General features: G+C 40.4%; 1 protein-coding gene across 11 annotated transcripts in view; it reads right to left on the bottom strand.

Moving 5' to 3' along the window:
• Positions 1–23,045, bottom strand: part of CAMK2D (calcium/calmodulin dependent protein kinase II delta) — a 253,131-nt gene that overhangs the window by 184,784 nt on the left and 45,302 nt on the right. For all 11 annotated transcript variants that reach the window (XM_063458274.1, XM_063458277.1, XM_063458280.1 and 8 more), the window contains exon 3: positions 4,921–4,980. In XM_063458274.1, the coding sequence (XP_063314344.1) occupies positions 4,921–4,980 (60 nt within the window). The remainder of the gene's footprint in view (positions 1–4,920; positions 4,981–23,045) is intronic.

Genomic DNA, 23,045 nt, shown 5'->3' with positions numbered 1-23,045 from the left:
ATATAACTCTACTCTTACATCTGCCTTGAACACTGCAGCGCCACTCCAAACAAGCACCTCGAGGAGGACCCGCCCCCAACCATGGCATACTAAATCAACGCGCTACCTGCAAAGATGCTCCCGTTGTGCTGAACGCTCCTGGAGGAAGTCTCGTACCCAATCAGACTTTCTCCATTATAGATTCATATTGTGTTCATACAGTGCAGCCCTTGCCCTTGCCAAACAGTCCTATTTTTCCTCTCTCATTAGTTCATGTTCCCGCAACCCCAGGCGTCTCTTTGACACCTTTAATTCTCTTCTTCGCCCTGCTGTGGCCACCCCCAAAACTAACCTTACTTCTGATAACTTTGCATGTTACTTCACTGACAAGATTGAACACCTAAGGAAAGAATTCTCCCCTCCTTGCCTTTCTGTTTCTCAATCACACATAGATCATGCCTTTCCTACCCTTCAGACATTCTCCCCAGCTACTGACCAAGAGGTGGCTGCTCTTCTTTGCTCCTCTCGCCCCACCACTTGCCCGCTCGATCCTGTCCCATCTCACCTTATCAGATCTCTCTCCACTTGTCTCGTGCCTTCTCTAACACACATCTTCAACTGCTCGCTCTCTTCTGGCATCGTCCCTGCTGACCTTAAACATGCCACTGTAGTACCTATACTAAAAAAACCATCCCTCGACTCATCCACCCTCTCTAACTACCGTCCCATATCCCTGCTCCCTTTTTCCTCAAAGCTTCTGGAAAGGCTTGTCTTTACCCGTGTGTCTCATTTCCTCAATTCCAACTCTCTCCTTGACCCCCTTCAATCTGGCTTCCGCCCTCTCCACTCTACAGAGACTGCCCTTATCAAAGTCACTAACGACCTAATCGCAGCTAAATCCAAAGGCCACTACTCCATACTAATTCTTCTTGACCTCTCAGCGGCCTTTGACACCGTTGATCATGCTCTCCTTCTTCAGACTCTTCAATCGCTTGGTCTCTGTGACTCTGTCCTCTCGTGGTTTTCCTCTTATCTCTCCCAACGCTCATTCAGTGTCTCCTTTTCTAATGATACCTCCTCCCCTCGCCCTGTCTCGGTTTGAGTCCCCCAAGGCTCCGTCCTTGGTCCCCTTCTATTTTCTCTTTATACTGCCTCTCTTGGCAAACTTATTACCTCTTTTGGATTCCGCTACCACCTGTACGCTGATGACACCCAGCTATATCTCTCCTCCCCGGACCTCTCCCCTGCCATCCTGCAACGTGTCACTGCTTGCCTTTCTTCCATCTCTGACTGGATGTCCTCCCGCTTTCTGAAACTCAATCTCTCAAAAACTGAGCTCCTTGTCTTTCCTCCTCCTAATACTGATCCTCCTCTTTCACTCTCCCTTCAAGTTTGTGGTACCAACATCAGTCCATCCTTGCAAGCGCGCTGTCTTGGCGTCATACTTGATTCTGGTCTCACCTTTGAGCCTCACATCCAGCATGTTGCCAAATCCTGTAGATTCCATCTTAAAAATATAGCCCGCATCCGCCCCTTTCTTGCACCAGATACTACCAAGGAGCTTGTCCATGCTCTGGTAATCTCCCGCATGGATTACTGCAACCCTCTCCTGATTGGTCTTCCCAAAAGCCGTACTGCACCCCTACAGTCCGTAATGAACGCTGCTGCTAGACTGATTTTCCTCTCTAGTCGTTTCTCTCACACCTCTCCCCTCTGCCAGTCCTTACATTGGCTTCCTGTATGCTATAGGAGTCAATTCAAGGTACTAACTCACACCTATAAAGCACTTAACAACTCTAGCCCCTCTTATATCTCCTCACAGATCCATAGGTATGTCCCTTCTCGGTCTCTCCGCTCTGCCCGTGACCACCTCCTGTCCGTTGTCCGCACTCGTACGGCCAACTCGCGCTTGCAGGACTTCTCGCGGGCGGCTCCCTTCCTATGGAATAGCCTGCCTACCGCCATCAGACTCTCCCCTAGTCTTGCATCTTTTAAGAAGTGCCTTAAAACCCATCTCTTTAGGAAAGCATATGGCCTCCAAGACTAACCCTTACCTCACATACCTGTCTCTTGCCCTCTCCTAAAGGGCAGTCCACCTTATTTGATTGCAAATTCCTGTCCTAATGTGTTTTACACCCACCTCCTATAGAATGTAAGCTCGATCGAGCAGGGTCCTCTTCAACCTATTGTTCCTGTAAGTTTATTTGTAATTGTCCTATTTATAGTTAAATCCCTTCTCATAATATTGTAAAGCGCTACGGAATCTGTTGGCGCTATATAAATTGCAATAATAATAATAATAATATATATACACACACATATATATATATATATATATATATATATATATACACATACACACACACACACATATATATATACACACACACACACACTTAATCCCTCTGCAAAGTGCAGTCTTAGCCATGTAGGTAATGTGTAACACCTTGATTCATCCGCATTGTCCGTTCAGCTCGCATGATGGTACAAATCACAAACTACATTAAATCTATTCCACAGAAACCAAGCCTTACAACATAATTGACATTGTTTGAATATCTATGTCTTCAGGAATCTCTGGCACCTCAGAACATATCTGAGGTGGCATCCTGGTGGAGGGCAGATATCTGTTAGCACCTCCTTGTATTAGTAAATGGGAGTAAGATATCCAAATGACATTTACGAATGAGGAATGGGATAAAATGACACACCTTATACAAAAGATGCCAGCTTCAGCCTGTCTTCAGGAAACTCCGATAAATTTTACTCAAGGTAGTACCTTATGCCTAAGGCATTTCACACATCTGATCCTTTAGTACCAGACACATGCTAGCACTGTTTCCGTCACATCTGGTGGGACTGCAATATAATACAGCCATTCTGGTATGTCATAGACACAGATCTTCGGAAACACTATGATGAGCATTTGAACCAGCATCTTTTTCATCATAGCCAGTTACCATTACAATCTTATAAATGATTGGTAGTGCTGAGATTATAGAATGCAGCTTGGTGATGCAGTCTCTCTCCCTCTAATATGCTAATAATAATAACATTACACTGAATAGATTACTGCTATAATGCTCATAGGCCCACCTATTCCGCCTTCCAAGTATTTCTCCCGATTCACTCTGTGGGTATACTTATAACTTGTTTTCAAACATAATGGGAGAGCGTGCACATTGAATCAGCAGATCACAATGATATTCTGAATTCTTCTATTTTATGAAGCCTGGGTTGGGGAATAAGGGAGGAAACCATTGCCTTAACCAGATTATAGGTTCAATGATATATTCATGACATGCTACTGAGTTCGTTAAGAGGCTAAACTGACTGTTTGATTTATTCTGATAATGTAATCATTCTTTATGCTCTCATGATATGGGCACTATCAACTCTTGTGCCTGTAAGGGTTTCTTCTTGATCTGCTATGTTTTTGATTATGCTTATCAACACAAACACATTTTGATATTTATAATTATTGCTTCATGTTATAAGTTACAAACCTTTTGGTATTCCTTTCTGTACAATCCTTTGATGGCCTTGCTTTTAATGAAGATAATGCTAAATAAATGTCTATTTAAAACAATTTAAAATAAGCTTTGAGCAGATTGAAGCTTTCTAAGCAGACATGGCAGATGGCAAATACACCCAATACTACGGGCTACTAAAATCTGGCAACAAAGTTGCTACTTCAAAGTCAAAATATTCAACTGCCATAGCCAAATGAAAAAGTTAAATAAGTTTGAGTAACACATGATTAACCCCTTTACTGCAAAGCAAAAAATAAATAAATACCAAAGTATATTTGGTGTCCTGGAAAGTACGGTTTAAATATAGTTTTAATTTCGGTAGCATGGATAGCACATGATTTAATAGAAATAATTGACTGCTCAATCACATAATAGACAGTTAGATGTGGAACAAAGAAGTAGCAAGATGGAAGGTAATACACACCCTTCTTATACTGCCCTCCACTGCTGCTAAAAAACAATAATTAAAAAACCCACAACAACCAAAGCTCAACTCTCCCTGTAACCTGATATTCTGATATTCCTCCGCTGACATCACTCCCCTCTCAGAAGGGGGACAGACGTCAGGTACGGTGGGCTTAGGAGAGGGCATGTGTGAAATGGGACAGGGGCGTGAAACCATTGACTATCAGAGTGCAGAATTTTGCATTTGTATTCTGGAACTCTTGTTCCAGGCTGACAAATGACGCAGATGGAGGTGAAGTTACACCATGGGCAGCCAAGAGTTTAATCTACATGAGTGCAGCATTTTAAAATCAGTGAAGTGATCATAGTGCTTGAAGTAACCCTTTTACAACATTTTAATATACTTGGTCTTCAAGGTTTTATAGTTGCAAAACACAGGACAATGATTCATGTTCTGTAAAGATATTTTTTGGTGAAAAATGATCCTTTAACGGATGAAGGCTTTTTATCCTGTAGGAAACCCCCCCAAACTTTTAATGCACCGTACTGTTCTTCAGGTTATTCCCTTTTGATGCAATTCACACACCTAAGATCAGATTTTGTTTAACAGACTTATTTGAAAGTTGTTGGGGAAAAAGTCTAATGAGGTCAGCTTAAAACCTAGGTTTTGTTTAACACTGATCCAAATTTATTCTGTCATGTGACTGTAGTGATGAGACAATGCAAAAAAAGTTCAATTGGATTTTAATAAAACTTAGATGAAGACATCTTGGATTGACCTTTATAGTACTCTGAAAGTTGACTGGCTGTCAAGTATTTCTATTTCACAGCGAAGATTAAAAATTCAGAAAATTTTACTGTTCCTAAAAGGAAATAAAAAAACCTCGACTTGGTCTTTCACAGAAGACCTGTAATTTGCTCAATGTAAATGTCCTCTCTTGAAATTAAAGATAGCTGGACAAGTTTATATGCAATGTGACCAATAAGATAATATATAACTTACCAATATTAGGATGTTTTAGAAGGCGGCAGATTCTAGCTTCGCGTTCCAATTTCTGGTGATCTAGAGAAAGAAAAATACATAAAAATAAAAATCGTACCAAAACAATAGTTAAGAGCAAGGATTGATACAGTTTAAAACCAGAATAACTAATAAATTAAGAGAAATATCAACTCTTCCTATTCAGTATGAAAATTTCTTGCTATAAATCGCCATTCTATATTTGCACATTCCTGTAGTAGATGTTAGCTGAATTATGTGGGCTGTACAATCAACCAGATATGTGCCTTTCCACCTAGCTTCACAAAACATCTCATCTTTCCTGACAGTGTTAATACCTGCAGCTCACTTTCCTCTTCTACTCATGACTACAATGTCCAAAGCACCACTAGTCTGCTGTTGTGGTTATGAAGGCATGAGTACCCTGGTGCAGTCCCACAGTTTGACAATCAATTCTCCTGACTATGTTTCAACATATTTCATTACTCGACGCACTGTCAATAAATTAAAAATAATTTTTTACAAAAATTATACATCTATTGATGAAGCTTCAGCTTTATCTGTAAAGAGGACGTTCTGACACCCAGAACATCCCTCCTCAGCGTGCTGTGTCATAAAACTGACTTTTTCCTTTCTCTGTAAGTATGAATATATGCAAAAATCAGTCAATCTTTGTGTTTGGGCAAGGAAAAGCGCACACATAACAAATATTGTACAAGTATCTGTGTGCAGGTATTTTGAGAAATTGTATGTATTGGAGAGTGTATAAACATTCACGAAAATTGATGATTCATTATACCCACAGTAAGCTATTTTGCATTCTAATGAAGTAACCATGTTACAACACTGTGATTGAGAATGACTGATTATCATGCTGTACAGAGCAGGATAGTAAAATATGCTGAACCTTCATGTTAATATAGCCATTTTACAGCATGGTTTTATCACACTTTGGGAACATATCTTCTAGCACTTATAAGACCGTAATCCAGCTAAAAAAAAAAAAAAAAATGATTACAGGGATACTACAGGCTGAAGTTCAGTTTAGGGCATTATACACATAACACATTTTCAAATTCTACACAGTGGGTTCAGTTGGCAGCAAATCCATGCAAACATTTATTAAATTAGTTCACAAGTAAACAAAAGTCACAAAATGGAGCTAAATGTAGCTGTCAAGCCAAAACAGGGTGAAAGGAAATACTGAGAATGGACAACAATTTAATTTACTTATTCTTCAATGGGTTCCGCTCAGTTCAGTTTTAACATAGAGAGAACCTAAACCCCATTTGCATATCAGACTAAACCGACCACAAATTCAAAAGCCAAAACAAAGGAACTGCACTCAATCCATAGATAAAAACTTGGGTGCAACCAAACCTGGGACCAGCCCCAAGAACCACAAAGTAGTTTGTAGTCACAGAAGAAATAAGTACATGCACTCCAATGCTTATATAGGCAAACTTATTGGAACTACAGTGCTGGACACCATAGTTCCAATTATTTGCCTATCTAAGCCTTCGAGTGCCTGGACCTTTTTCTTTTTTCTGCTCTAACTACATAGGTGCTCCAGATCCAAAATACTATCTGGCAGCTCCCTCTGCATGAGAAATGACAGGAAAGCTCAGGTGATCGTTTCAGCATTGGTGAGCTAGATCAGTGAGGTGTGGCTGATCACCCCTAAGCACAGTGAGCAAGGCCCTAGGCAATTTGCAAATAAACCATAACAGAGCACAAGAGACTTCTGAAAACAATCAACTGCTAAATTCCCGTTTGCAGGTCCCATCTTAATTCTTGATGTTAACTCATCTTTTGCCATTACAGAGAGTACATACCTAAACATTTTTTATATCAATCTGATACCACCAAAGACGTTGGACGTGGACACATGACAGATATGGCATTCCCACACTTTCAGCAAATGGGTTGTGTTTTGTTAAACAGATTGTAAAGCTGGACATATTTTGAGATATAACATACAGTTTGCAACTACCTGTCGATATCAAATTATTATTTAATACAACCATCCTTTGCCTTCAAAACAGCATCATATCTTTTAGGTATACTTGCACACAGGTGCAGGTAGGTTGTTCCAAACATCTTTTAACATGTACATGTAGATGTTAAGATACGATTGAATTGATTTAATAAGTAATTTTCAACGGCTGACCTACATTTGTTGACAGTAATCCTTAAAGGTTTATTGAGGTCAGTATATAAATGTTCTGGAAGTGGAAGGATTTGTGTGTAAGGTTTCCAACATTCATTTAAACAGTCAATCCCTTTTGTGAATGAAATGTTATGAATGAATTGTTCTAATCGCCATCTGGTGAGATACACTCTAAATAAATAAATAAACCTACGGCAGATTGGAAAAAAAATTTCTGCCTGCGATTAACCTATTCCAGGCATAGGCAACCTTCGGCACTCCAGATGTTTTGGACTACACCTCCCATGATGCTTTGCCAGCATTATGGGAGTAAGAGCGTATTGGGGGGATGTAGTCCACAACATCTGTTGTGCCGAAGGTTGCCTATCCCTGAGTCCTATTCCATACCACTACACACAATTTCTAATCATCCCTCCACCACCAATATGAATCACCTTTGTGCTTTTTTGCTATTGCCTTAATATGAATGCAATCAAGCCAGAAAGTGTGCACATTTGTATCTTAATTATTTATTTTTAACTATAATTCTGGAGAAATATTCAAGCAGCAGTAAATGGTACATGCCTCAAACAATACTCACCTGTACCAAGTGGTGGAGAGAAACACCTCAAACAACAGTACAGAGACTGCCCTCATATGATGAGTAAAGGAATAATCAAATAGACACTATCTCAATGTTCACATTTCAGGGTTAAAATGCCTCTAGAGGATGTCACACTGATAGCCACTAAAGGTTCTTCCACCAAAGCAGCCGAGTGAAACTTGACTATTTCAATCAGATGGTCTCATAGCGGGTGCAGTATGGCATTATAGACATGTGCAATGCGGTTCGTTCCGAATGTAACTGAATGTGCCAAACGAAACCGAATTGCCGAAGTGCTTTGGATTTCTGAAAAGTGGCAAAACAAGAGAGGGAGGGAATATTACGTGAATGATGACAGGAATCTAGACCAATAAGCTTATTCCTAGCACTGGGAGCCTTATAGATGTGTAAGTGGTTGTTGTGGCAGTCCGGGCACCTAACCCTACCCCTAAATATGTAAGTGGTTGTGTTTACTGTTAGGGTTAGAGGTAGGGTTTGGGGTTAGGAAGCCCTACAGATGTGTAAGTGGTTGTGGTGGCAAGAGAGGGATGCTCACCAATTGCCGAAGTCCCGAATTGCAGAATTCCCGAATTGACGAAGTCACAAATTTCGGAAGTGCCGAACCACCAAATTTTACTTACCCGAATTTCTGAACCAAATTTGTTACCCATGCACATCCCTATGGCATTATGCTGTGAAATCACACTAGCCTCTTAATGTTTTCTTATGGGAAAGCACTAAGTTAGTGGAGATTGTCAAGATTGATAATGTCAGCCAAGGAGGCAGGGCTGGCTGTATAGAGAGCACCATGGTGAGGAAGAAAATGCATGTAAACTCTTTTACTTTAGGGGTAAGGCCCCCCTGACTGAAAACTGAGCCGATCACTGTTCTGATTGTTGTATATAATAAAAACCTCTGAACACTATAGTCACCAGAACTACAGTTTATTGTATTTGTTCTGGTGAGTATAATCATTCCTTCAGACTTTTTGCAGCACACATGGTCTTTTCTGAGAAAAGGCAGTGTTTACATTACAGCCTAGTGATTCCTCAGATGGCTGCTAAAGGTGCTTCCTGGGGCAGTGCTGCACAGTGTGTGAACAGCACTGCCATTCAGCGTGTCCAGCCTCTGCATGGAGACACTGAACTTTCCTCACAGAGATGCATTGATTCAATGCACCTATATGAGGAGAGGCTGATTGGCCAGGGCTGTGTTTGGCTTGTGCTGGCTCTGCCCCTGATCTGCCTCCTTGATAAGCTTAGCCAATCTAATGTTTTCCTATGTGAAAGCATTGTGATTGGCTTTGAATAACACTTCTGATGATGCAGGCTGATCAGAGGCAGAGCCAGCAGCAGCAGATTTGAATAAAGGTATGATTTTGCTATATTTAGGGAGGGCTAGGAGGACAGGGGGGCTCGATTGTAAAGGGTCAGGAAAAATACTAAAAAGCCATTTGAGAATATTTTGTGTACTGGACCTTCTGATATAAATGATGCTATAGGCATCATATCAACTTTAGCTTGATGAAGCAGTTTGAGTGTATAGATCATGTATCTGCAATCTAACTGCTTAATTACCTGTCATTTAGTCATCACTTTTGTTTCTGTTTATGAAGCCCTAGCCAAACCTTCATTTTCAAACATATGTTAAATTGCTGTAGAAGTTTTTATCGCCTACTCTGTAAATAGAACTTTAATCACACAAGAGTCTTGCACGGTCTAGGATGATATATAATAGAGCAGAAGAAAAACAGAATGTGCAATAAAGGATCATAGTATAGATTCCTTTTCCGGAAGTGTTTAGGGAGGCTGTGCAAGTCACATGCATGGAGGTGTGACTAGCGCTGTATAAGCACAGTGATTTAATGCATAAATGGCAGGGAATTGAGCAAGGAGGTACCTTGGTGAATTGGTCTCCACTAGTGGTTGTCTTAACCCTGCAAAGTAAACATTGCAGTTTCTCTGAAGTGGTTTAGATGCCTATAGTGTCCTTTAAACACTCAGATACACCAACAATATGGAGCTCATAGAAAGGAGGGTAATTAGAATAGCAAAGTGGTACAGAGGGATTTTGTCCCTAAATAGGGACATTTGGGAGGTATGCAATATGACTACTTGTGACTTACTAGATAAACAAAATATACAAACACGATATGTAATAATTACATTAACATCTATAAAAATTGGTCTAGAATAAAAATATGGATTATTTAGGATTATCTACTTCTTAACGCACACATAATTTGGGCATAACAGTCAACTGGTTCCCAAACCATTACAGTTACAAGATACAAAAGTGGCTTTCAAAACATTATCTTGCTTACTAAGCTTCATTTGACATGCTTAGAGCAGCTTCTAGCTCGGAGGGATGCATTCCAGCTACATGGGGGCTGCCATCAATCTGTCAAATTGATGACTGCAGGGGAGGTTGTGTCATAGGCTGGGGACTCAGTTTCCACAAATGGTCAAAGGTTTCACATAAAAATAGTGTAAAATGAATGGAGCAAGTCTGTCCTATGTGACGGTAAAAGGTAACTAGTTAGGGCTTGCTCAAATATTCCAGGTATGGAAAATTATGAGGGTCTGTCATCACACTCTCAAAACGGACTATACCTACCTATATATTTCTAAAGTAAGAGTGCCTTTAAAAAAAAGAACACATACACGTACTAAGGATTAAACTGTTAAACTTGTTGCCCTCTTTTACAGGCCTACCCGAATTTCGGTTTCGGCACACCAAAACCGACTTGTACCACCACTACTATAACTGCGTATTGTCCCCGACTACAAATTTTATATTATAGGCTTGCACTCCTGGTTATATTCTATGATGCCCGGTGCTGGTCTGGCAAAGTCATGTAGATGTAGCAGAAAGTACCGCACTCCAAGTTCTTTATAGAAGTTTTCAAGTAAAATTTTACTTTTATTTAATCCATATAAAAGTGTCAACCTTTCATCCCCCACATGGAGCTTTAATCAGGACAAAAAAAAATATATATATATTTTTTTTCTTGTCCTGATCAAATATTACAAAATACTACAAAATATTACGGAAGTTAGTAAGCTGGATCAACTTAACAGAGGTGGAAAGATCAAAGATAGATCCTAGCTGCTGTGGAAGTACAAGGATATGCCCATACCGGAGGCACTGGAAACAGCTAAGCAAAGACTGCCAGCACTGGCAACCAGACTGAGCAGATACACCAAAGAAGCAGAGGCTAAGAGAATCAATGCCCTCTTTACCAAAGAACCATCCAAGGTGGATGCACAGCTACAGGGTAACCACCACATCTCCTCGCAAGACCCACCCAGAGCTGATGCTGAACAGTACTGGAAGAATATCTGGGAACAAGAAGCATCTCATAACACCGAGGCCCAGCAGCTACTAGACCTAAAAGCAGACCACTGCATGCTGCCAGCACACATGAAGAGCTGGTCAGCCCCAGGACCTGACATAATCCACAACTACTGGATAAAGAAGTTAACAGTGCTGCATGCCTAGCAGCACAAATGAACCAGCTACTAGCAACAGACTCCCACCCTGACTGGCTAACACAAGGCAGAACAATACTGGTCATGAAGGACCCTTACAAGGGAACAGCCCCATACAATAACCTGCCTCCCCACAACATGGAAACTCCTGTCAGGCATCATGGCCTCCAAGATCCAAGGGCAATACTCCAGGGATTGGAAACAACACCAGAGGATCAAAACACCAACTACTGGTAGACCAAGCAGTCACAAGGGATTCTAAAACCAGACAGACCAATCTGTGTACGGCCTGGATTGACTACAAGAAAGCCTATGACACAATGAATACTGGAATGCTTGGCTCTCTACAAGGTCAGCAAGACAATTAGAGCCTTCATCAAGAACTTGATGGGCAAGTGGAAAACAACTCTAGAAGCCAATTCAAGGACAATAACTCAAGTGAACAGTAAAGGGAAACGATCCATTTTCCTGGCAGTGGAGGGTCCCTCTCCCTCCCACCCACCAATCCCCAGTTGCTGAAGGGGTGAAAACCCCTTCAGTGACTTACTTGAGGCAGCGACATGTCCCACGTCACTAAAGTTAAAGCGCACACACACACCAAATAGGAGTGATTACCTGAAGTATAGCAAATAGGTATCTCCTCCTTAGTACACAATGATTAGATTGACTAATGGAAAATCCCTATACAAAAAATATAAACACAAAGAGGGACATAGTGCAACCTGTATAATATATATACTATAAAGGGAAATTTTGAGATGGAATCACTCACACTTTTTTGAGCCGTTTAGAAGTAGGCTCAGGACTTATACAGCTTTCATGTCACTTAAATGGGACATGCACATTTCCTTAAATCCTCAGGCCGGTTCCCCTTAGGTCTCAATGATCATCAAGTTTGGAGTCAGGAGTCAGGAGCCAGGAGCCAGGAGTATCAGGATAAGTAGTTTATTTTAACAAATAGTTAAAAGATAAGTTATAAAAAGCAATATTGCACACACAACGCGTTTCAACCAACTGTTTGTGGTCTTCCTCAGGTGCTCTTCTAAATTACAATGGATATACCACAGTTTATATAGGGGGAAGCATTACATACTTAATTATTGAATTAACAACACTTGTATAGATAATTACCCTTATATGGTCCGGACCGGATGTGGTCTGCCACCTCCAATATGGCTCCACATCCGGTTCGGAAGGGCACATTAGTAAATCCAATAATACATACATAACAGCAAAAACACAGAATAAACAATAAATATATCCTCCCCCCATCATAGTCAACTTCCATGATATGGTAAAATCATGTGTGACTACGAAGATAGGTGTATCTAAAATCCTCTCGATGTTCCGTTGCATCACTTCCGGTGACGTATCCGAAAATGGAGTCCGTCCGTCGCGTCACTTCCGGTGGCGCATCTAACAGCAGAAACCGTCCGTATCACTTCCGGTTTCATGATCAGGCGGCGGAAACACTCTCTTCACTCTCCTAGGAGTATAGGGATATCCATTTTCGATTTGAGGGCAAGGTGGCCATCTTAAGAGTGGGCAAACAGTCCTCTTTTAAATACACTCATTCGCAGGGCACATATTGCATACAAAAAAGAAAAAACACAAAAACGAAAAAATATATGTATTAATTACATCATCCAATATAAAAGTAAATATAAATATAAATGCAACTCATTATGTGGCTCATTAATACAAATAATAAGTGAACTGCATTATTTTAGAGTGCATAGATCTAAAAATGCTAAATAAACCCAATATAGAATTCCTATGCAAGGATAGCTAAAATATGTAAAAACAGCTGTCCAGTAATAACTCGCTCCCAACCGACAAGACCAGAAAAAAATATATAGAATAAAATAGTTGCTGATAATAAAATTCCAAAAATAGATAAAATCTATAAAAAATACTAAAAAGGACATGGATAAAAACATTCAGATCCAAAAAGTCAACACTATTATTACTCACATTCTGTGTGAGGGAGATTCCCCACTCATTATCATTAAGGTAAGTGAATGTTTTTATCCAGGACCAAGTTTTAATGACTAAAACTTTTTTTAAAAAGGTAGACGTTAACAGTTTTATCGAATTGGATAGTTGCCACCATCATCCTTGGTTAAACAATATACCCAAAGGACAGTTCCTTCGGATACGTAGGAACTGTACCAAAAAAGAGGACTACACTAGTCAGGCTATGTCCCTTAAAAATCAATTAATACAAAAAGGGTATGAAAGTGATGATTTACAAGAAAAAATAGATCAAGTCGGGGACATGGACAGGTCTCCCCTGTTGCAATATAAAAGAAAAAATGATTTAGGTGAACAAAAACAGATCCCCTTTATTTTTAATTTTTCTAGCAACATAGGTGCCATTAAGAAAATTATTAATAAAAACTGGCACATTTTACAACATGAGGAGGATATTAAACAATATATAGGCAACAAGCCTAAATTTATATTTAGGGGTGCAAGAAACCTTAAACAAATGGTAACATCCAGTTTTATTAAAACTGAAGTACCGAGAAACTTTTTGAGTGACTGGACACAAGAACAAAAAGGTTTTTTCTACTGTGGGTCGTGCAGAGCCTGCTGCAACACCCTAAGATTGAATAACAAGAAAGTAGAAAAATTCCATTCTACAGTGACTAAAAAAGAATATCATATTAAAACCTTAATTACTTGTCATTCTACCTATGTAATCTATCTCTTACAATGTAGCTGCGGATATCAATATGTGGGGAAAACGTCCCGCCAACTTAAAATAAGGCTTAGTGAACATCTGAGAAATATCCAAAAAGGGTTTCCGAACCATAGTGTATCTAGACACTTTTTACAACACCATGGCTCGGATCCTAAGTTTCTGAGTTTTTTTGCTATTGAAAAAGTAGTAGGACACTGGAGAGGTGGGGACATATCTAAAGCCCTTAGTTTAAAAGAATCCAAGTGGATTTTTGAATTGCGCTCCCTGGCCCTAAAAGGTCTTAACATTGATTTTGAGATCAATAAGTTGCTATAATTGATGTTACCTGAGATAGTCCATTCACGAGAGTACTATTCTTTTAATATATATTTTTCTATTTTTATACATATTTATTTATGGTCCTTTTTAGTATTTTTTATAGATTTTATCTATTTTTGGAATTTTATTATCAGCAACTATTTTATTCTATATATTTTTTTCTGGTCTTGTCGGTTGGGATCGAGTTATTACTGGACAGCTGTTTTTACATATTTTAGCTATCCTTGCATAGGAATTCTATATTGGGTTTATTTAGCATTTTTAGATCTATGCACTCTAAAATAATGCAGTTCACTTATTATTTGTATTAATGAGCCACATAATGAGTTGCATTTATATTTATATTTACTTTTATATTGGATGATGTAATTAATACATATATTTTTTCGTTTTTGTGTTTTTTCTTTTTTGTATGCAATATGTGCCCTGCGAATGAGTGTATTTAAAAGAGGACTGTTTGCCCACTCTTAAGATGGCCACCTTGCCCTCAAATCGAAAATGGATATCCCTATACTCCTAGGAGAGTGAAGAGAGTGTTTCCGCCGCCTGATCATGAAACCGGAAGTGATACGGACGGTTTCTGCTGTTAGATGCGCCACCGGAAGTGACGCGACGGACGGACTCCATTTTCGGATACGTCACCGGAAGTGACGCAACGGAACATCGAGAGGATTTTAGATACACCTATCTTCGTAGTCACACATGATTTTACCATATCATGGAAGTTGACTATGATGGGGGGAGGATATATTTATTGTTTATTCTGTGTTTTTGCTGTTATGTATGTATTATTGGATTTACTAATGTGCCCTTCCGAACCGGATGTGGAGCCATATTGGAGGTGGCAGACCACATCCGGTCCGGACCATATAAGGGTAATTATCTATACAAGTGTTGTTAATTCAATAATTAAGTATGTAATGCTTCCCCCTATATAAACTGTGGTATATCCATTGTAATTTAGAAGAGCACCTGAGGAAGACCACAAACAGTTGGTTGAAACGCGTTGTGTGTGCAATATTGCTTTTTATAACTTATCTTTTAACTATTTGTTAAAATAAACTACTTATCCTGATACTCCTGGCTCCTGGCTCCTGGCTCCTGACTCCTGACTCCAAACTTGATGATCATTGAGACCTAAGGGGAACCGGCCTGAGGATTTAAGGAAATGTGCATGTCCCATTTAAGTGACATGAAAGCTGTATAAGTCCTGAGCCTACTTCTAAACGGCTCAAAAAAGTGTGAGTGATTCCATCTCAAAATTTCCCTTTATAGTATATATATTATACAGGTTGCACTATGTCCCTCTTTGTGTTTATATTTTTTGTATAGGGATTTTCCATTAGTCAATCTAATCATTGTGTACTAAGGAGGAGATACCTATTTGCTATACTTCAGGTAATCACTCCTATTTGGTGTGTGTGTGCGCTTTAACTTTTTTTGGCTGTACATGTTTCTTTAAGTATATATAGTGGTGATATACTTGGTTTTGGCTGCACCATCCACCGATTTTATCCTTTAGCGCCACTTCTATACTATTTCTTGTTACCTGTCCCACGTCACTGCCTGCTCCTCCCCCGCCGCTCCACCTTCTGCCTACGTCGGCCGGTGTGCGAGACTGATCCCGCTCACTGGCCGAGGAGACCTAATGCGCATGCGCGGCAATTAATTTCAATGCTTCCCTATGGGGAATAGAGCGACGCTGGAGGTCCTCACACAGCGTGAGGACGTCCAGCAACGCTCTAGCACAAACCTGTGCTATAGAGCAGGAAGTTCCCTCTAGTGGCTGTCTAATAGACAGCCACTAGGGGAGGACTTATCCCTGCAAGGTAATTATTGCAGTTTATAAAAAACTGCAATAATTACACTTGCAGGGTTAAGGGTAGTGGGAGTTGGCACCCAGACCACTCCAATGGGCAGAAGTGGTCTGGGTGCCTACAGTGTCCCTTTAAATGTGGCATATACCAAGTTGATGCACTATCCTCAATGCTGTTCTGTATAGGCCTCAACCCCCTTAACCAGATCATAAGAAGAGTGGATATGGATACAGGTTCAAGAGTGGAGCTACCATCAGCCACCTACTCTACATGGACGACATCATGCTGTATGCCAAGAATGAGCGAGACATTGACTCATTGGAATGTCCTTCAGACTAGAGAAATGTGGGTGGATGATCACAAACAGAGGGAAGATGATCAGGACAGAATGAGGTGAAGTTCCAGAAGGCCAAATAGAAGATGTAGAGAACAGTTACAAGTACCTGGGGGTACCACAAACGCATGGCAACCACCAGGAAGAGACAAGGAGGATAGCAACATCCAAGTACCTCCAAAGAGTCAGACAGGTCCTGAAGTCCCAGCTCAATGGCAAGAACAAGATCCAAGCCATCAACACATATGCCCTATCGGTAATCAGGTGCCCAGCTGAAATAATAACCTGGCCAAGAGAAGAACTGGTCACCATGGATGTCAAGACCAGGAAACTACTCACTATGAATGTAGGATTCCACCTGAAACCCAGCACCCAGAGAATGTACACCTGCTGGAAGGAAGGAGGTTGGGGCCTGTTGAGTGTCAAGGCCAAGTTATCTCTAAGTGTATAATAGTGAAAGAAATGCAGGTCTCATGAAATCATAATGAATAAGTGTTTACCTATATGTCGGTTTAGTAGGGTAAGATCAGGGCCATGTGGTTTATTCTAATTGAACTCATTCTGCTTCCAAAACAAAGTAAATCCATCAATTACTAATCCTACAAGTAAATAATTCTAAAACTTAAAAAGAATAAAAAAAAAAAAAAAACAGAATGAGTTCAATTAGAATAAACTTTCCTGATGAAAGCTCCCTAGAGGAGCTGAAACGTCGATTATCCTTCCACAATAAATGGAGATGTAAACTTCTGGAAAATCCTTGAGTGCCGGTATTTTTCTTTGTTTACATATACATACATAATATATATATATCACAATCATCGCACTTATGACAAATCACGACTTGAACTATCTTGCTTTGCATGTAATGCGTCTATCTCATATATTTGTTTCCCCTTTTACGTTGCATTACTGAAATAAATTAACTTTTGCTTGATATTCTAATTTTTCGAGTATCACCTGTATATATATCATGCCACATGCAAAAAAAAATTTTTTTTGAAGGATCATATAAAGCCATTTATTATCACTTCGTTGTTTGGCTCCTTTTTAAATCATGATAACAGAAATCACCCAAATGGTCCTGATCAAACGTTTACATACCCTTGAATGTTTGGCTTTGTTACAGAAACACAAGGTGACACATACAGGTTAAATGGCAAGTAAAGGTTAATTTCCCAAACCTGTGTTTTTTTTAAATTGCAATTAGTTGCTGTGTATAAATAGTCAATGAGTTTGTTAGCTCTCACATGGATGCACTGAGCAGGCTAGAAATTGAGCCATGGGGAGCAGAAAAGAACGGTCAAAAGACAAGCGTAACAAGGTAATGAAACTTTATAAAGATGGAAAAGGATATAAAAAATATACCCAAAGCCTTGAAAATGCCAGTCAGTACTGTTCAATCACCTTTTAAGAAGGGGAAAATGTGTGTATCTCTTGATACCAAGCCACGGTCAGGTAGACCAAAAAAGATTTCAGCCCCAACTACCAGAAGAATTGTTTGGGATACAAACAAAAACTCACAGGTAACCTCAGGAGAAATACAGGTTGCTCTAAAAAAAAAACAACAACAAAAAAAAACTGTGTGGTTATTTCAAGGAGCAAAATACTTGAACAAAAATGGGCTGCACGGCCGAGTTGCCAGAAAAACACGTACTGCACCAATGCCACAAAAAAGCCAGTTACAATATGCCCAACACCACCTTGACACGCCTCACAGCTTCTGGCAGACTGTAATTTAGAGTAACAAGACCAAAATAGAGCTTTACGGTAACAACCATAAGCGTTATATTTATAGAGGGATCAACAAGGCCTATAGTGAAAACAATGCCATCCCCACTGTGAAGCATGGTGGTGGCTCACAGATGTTTTAAGGGTGTGTGGAATCTTGATGTTTTGAGGCACTGGGAATCTTCTGCACGAAGCCTGCACATGGGACGCTCTTGGACTTTCCAGCATGACAATGACCCTAAGCATGAGGCCAAGTTGACCCTCCAGTGGTTACAGCAGAAAAAGGTGAAGGTTTTGGAGTGGACAGCATAATCTCCTGACCTTCATATTATCGAGCCACTCTGGGGAGATCTCAAACGTGACAACCAAAGACTTTGCATGACCTGGAGGCATTTTCCCAAGACGAATGGGCAGCTATACCACCTGCAAGAATTAGGGGCATCATAGACAAATATTACGAACGTCTGCACTTAGTAAAGCCTGATTTCAGAATTATCAAGGCCCAATATTGCTGTAAGAAAGTCAGTGCTCCATCAGCTGATCATCTGCACTAAGCATAGGTAGCCTTTTGGAAGACCACACTAAGACTATCCTGCACAGCATCATTTATATTTAATTTAACCACCCTGTACATTTATTTTATTTTATATATCCTGTGTGCATTGTATATTTTCTTGCCTTTATATCTTGTCTGTCATGCTAAAGTGTAGTTTTGCTAGCCATGTATGTAATTGTTTTATTCACCTATATGTATTCCTCTATTTCCCCTCTGATTTCTGACTGACCTCTGACCCCTCCCTTCTTTTATTGATATGTTTGTTTTTATTTGAATAACTATCCCTTCATCTCTGTGCCTAGATACATATCCCCCTCCCTCAGCTTTATTGCAAGCCTATCTGACCCTCACATCTTTATTCAACAGCCTGATTTCAGAATTATCAAGCTCCTATATTGCTGTAAGAAAGTCTGATACCCGCCCTCCAGTGGCGTACACACAATCCACTGGGCCCCAGTGCAAAACTGATCCATGGGGCCCCCACACCACCACCCCATCCATCCCACCGCCATACAGACACACACAGAAATACATACAGACACACATACAGACAGACACACACAGATACACACAGACACATACATAGACACACACATACATACAGACACATACACAGAGACACATACATACACGCAAAATATTTTAGTCACCCTTCTATTACCTACCTTTTGCAGGAGGGAGGTGCAGGAGGGTGACTTCCCTGGGGTCCAGTGGCTCAGGTCGATGGGAGTCAGAGTTCCCACTCTTACTCCCTCTGCTTCCTCCTGCGCAGGCTCCTGGTGGTTGCCTGTAGGAATGACCGTGGTAGTCACTTCCTCCCAGCATCTGACATCATCAGAGGGGGCCTGGTCGCGCTGTTACCGGCCCACTCTGATGATGATCTTCATTTCCATCAGGTGACCCTAACAGCATGGCCCCGGCAATTATACTGCGCGGACGGGGCTGCAACACATTGCGGCAGGCACCCGGTTACACGGAGGCCGGGCCCCTTGGGCCCCTCACCACCACACCCCATACTCATTATTACATTTATAGATTGTCTGTCCGACCCAAATTTTAGATTAGTAAAAATAACAGGTGTACACACTGCCTCTTATTAGTACACTCCTGCACTTGATTAACCCATAAAACTTCAGATTTACCCTACCTCCACCTGCTCTTGATATTCCAATTATTTCCAGTTTACTTTTTCCCAGTTTAGCAAGGTCTTCTCCCTCAGTATAAAAATATCTCCTTACACCCACTTCACTCATCCCCCATCCACATTTACATGTGCCCTTCTCTGCTACACCCCCTCCCCCTTCGCTCATCTTATGCCTTGCACTCATTTTTTTACTCTCTGACTCCTACCCACAATCGATCTCATCCTAGACCCCATGCATACAAAACCCACACACCTCCTGTCACTTTCTCTCCTCCTGCTTCTAGCAGCTGGTGATGTCTCTCCCAACCCAGGGCCCTTCACCTTCTCTCCACACACTAAGAAAACCAGAAACCCCAGAAAACTCATCACAATACCCTGCCCTTTACCCTCACTTACCAACATTCAGTGTGCACTTTGGAATGCCCACTCCGTCTGCAGTAATTTAAAATCAACAGCCATACACTACTTTTTCATCTCAAACTCACTCACACTACTTGCACTTACAGAGACCTGGCTGTCCCCCTCTGATAGTGCTACTCCTGCCTCTTTATGTTTTGGTGGGCTACAATTATCTCACACTCAACTGTAAAGGAGGTGGTGTAGGCATCCTTCTCTCCCCTCAAAGTACCTTTCAACCAATCATAACTCCCCCTTGCCCTATTCTTTTGAAGTTCACACTGTCCGCCTATTTAAATCCACTCCTTTAAGAATTTATATCATCTACCGCTCCCCCCGGATGACATGCAAATCTATCTGTCCTCTCCTGATCTCTCCCCGTCCCTCTTGACTAGTGTCTCTGACTACCTCTCTGCTATTTCTAACTGGATGGCTGCCCACTTCCTTAAACTCAACTTGACCAAAACTGAAATTCTGGTCTATCCTCCCTCATGTGTTGCTACTCATGTGTCTGTCTCCCTCCAAGTCAATTGTGATACCATCAGCTCCACCACGCAAGCTCGCTGCCTAGGTACAGACTTTAAGCTGTTTGCAATGAACAAATGAAACAAAAGCAATTGAAATAGCTCAACACCATGAATGCTTTGAGTGGTTTCTCCAAATTCAAAGAAACCAAAAAGAAAGAAAATGCAACTTATAATGAATTTTCTACTCAAAATTATTCATCCCCTTCATGGCAAGCATCTTTAGTCACCCTTAGAGCACTCTTTTGCAGTTATGACCTGCAACAAACGATGCATAGCCAGACACTAGCTTCTGGCAGCGTTACTGAGGAATCTTTGCCCATTGCTCATGAGCGATGACCTCCAGTTCAGGAATATTCTAAGGATTACATACAATGGAAACAGGTTATACCCTTAACCTCTAACTGCAGTCTCTATTACTACAGTGATATGAATGAACCTATCTTTCCTGGATAGTCAAACAATAATATGGCACAAGTGACAAAAAAGAATCAATTATAGATCTTATGTATTGAATGCAACAGACTAAATACTAAAGTCCAATTGTGGTCTGTGCAAATTTCCTTTATCCCAGGTATTCTCTTCGGTAGTAACACTCCACAGTAGAGTTGAATATATGAAAAAAGTATACAGAGAAAAAAATAATAATTAGTAAATCTCTGTATTAATGTAATGCTTAAGAAGTAGTCAGAATTAATTTAAAATAAAACTTGCTTTATTTAGCTCTCTGCTGAAATCGATATATAAAAGCTCAAGTAAAAAGTTTTCATAAAATAATGACAGAAAAAACTTCATTGGCATATGTCTATAGGCTGATTTGCAAAGTGCATGTTAGGTGCAGACCTTGTATTGCTCACGGCCTCCCGGATCAGCAGCTTGATGTTGTCTCGCTGGATACAATATAGGTGAGTATTCCCTAGATGCTGGCTTGCAGTGATCAGCCCTCAGTCCTTCCAGACGCGTTTCTCCGTCAAAACGGCTTTTTCAATGGATACGGACTGTCGGGCAGTTGCCGCTTATATAGCGATGTATTTTCCTTCAATTTTCACATATCAGTAAGCACACATTTTTAGTTGTCTTACATACATTTTACATTTAATATTGTTACATTGTCATTATACTGGCACGTATTTTTAAATTCTCATTCTTAATCTTAAATATTATGTTACACTTCTTGTTGCTATTTGTAACCATAGTAACTCCCGCTGAATATCAGTTTTAAACGTAACTGTCATTTACTCAGACACTTATCGCATTGGTATATTACGGAAGAAAGAACAATTTCAATAATGTGCAACAGTTCACATAATATTCGTACCTATCTGGGAGGGAAGTAAATTAGATGGGCAAGTTGAAAAACTGATTTTAATACAGATAATACTTGTATATTCTATCTAATACTGCAATAGTGTTTCATTTGCAGGGTGAAGTACCTAAACTAATAGCTCAAATTAGTACTGACTGGTACTATATTTATATAGGACTTTCCCACTGTTTTACCACACATATTTATTAACCCCTTAAGGACCAAACTTCTGGAATAAAATGGAATCATGACGTGTCACACACGTCATGTGTCCTTAAGGGGTTAAAGGGACCTTGTCCTCCTTTTAATGTTTAATTAGGACATTGTCAGATAGAAATGAGCTGTCTCAATGGCAGTATTAGAATCTGGACATAAATGAAATAAAAATGTCCTGCATAATTGGGCAGAGTGAGACTCTCAATATCAATAGTTGCAGGTTTAAAAATTTCTAAAATAGATATTTGTGACATAAATTTATAATGTAATGAAAATGTACAGTGGATTTATGAATCAGCACTATCAATAGAGACTTAATTTAAACACAGATTTAACGAAGTAACATAGAAGAATTGGACACTTTTTTTTTTAGTATTGGTTGTTTATAACACAATCTGTAATGTAGGAGTAAAAAGAAAAGAATTGGGGGGGCGGAGCCTAGCAGCCAGCCGAAACGGTCGCATGATAGCAGAGCTCCTCACTCACGGCTACTAAAACCGGCTTGTTAATTGAACGACGACCCACGAACCGAGCCCAAAGACCCACAACTGTCATGGGGCGGAAGACGAAAAAGCCGAAGCCAGACAAACCCAGATCGGGGCCCGATATCGGGGACTTGTTCCGCCTGGCACAAGGCGCACATGGGGCCAAAATGGCCGCCGACATGGCGGGATACTCAGACTCCGACGAACTGAGCCTGGATGAGTGCACAAGCGGAATGTTTGCCCCGCTGGCACTACCACCTAAACCACAAAAGCCGCCTGAACCGGTCACCACAGATACGCTGAGGAACATGCTGGGGGAGCTACAACGTGTGCTCCAAGCCGATGTGGCCCAG

This window comes from Pelobates fuscus, chromosome 6 (assembly GCF_036172605.1).
Source record: "Pelobates fuscus isolate aPelFus1 chromosome 6, aPelFus1.pri, whole genome shotgun sequence".
Classification (NCBI taxonomy): Eukaryota; Metazoa; Chordata; class Amphibia; order Anura; family Pelobatidae; genus Pelobates; species Pelobates fuscus.
Note: the sequence above shows the minus strand (reverse complement) of the source record. Positions and strands in the feature narration are given on the sequence as shown.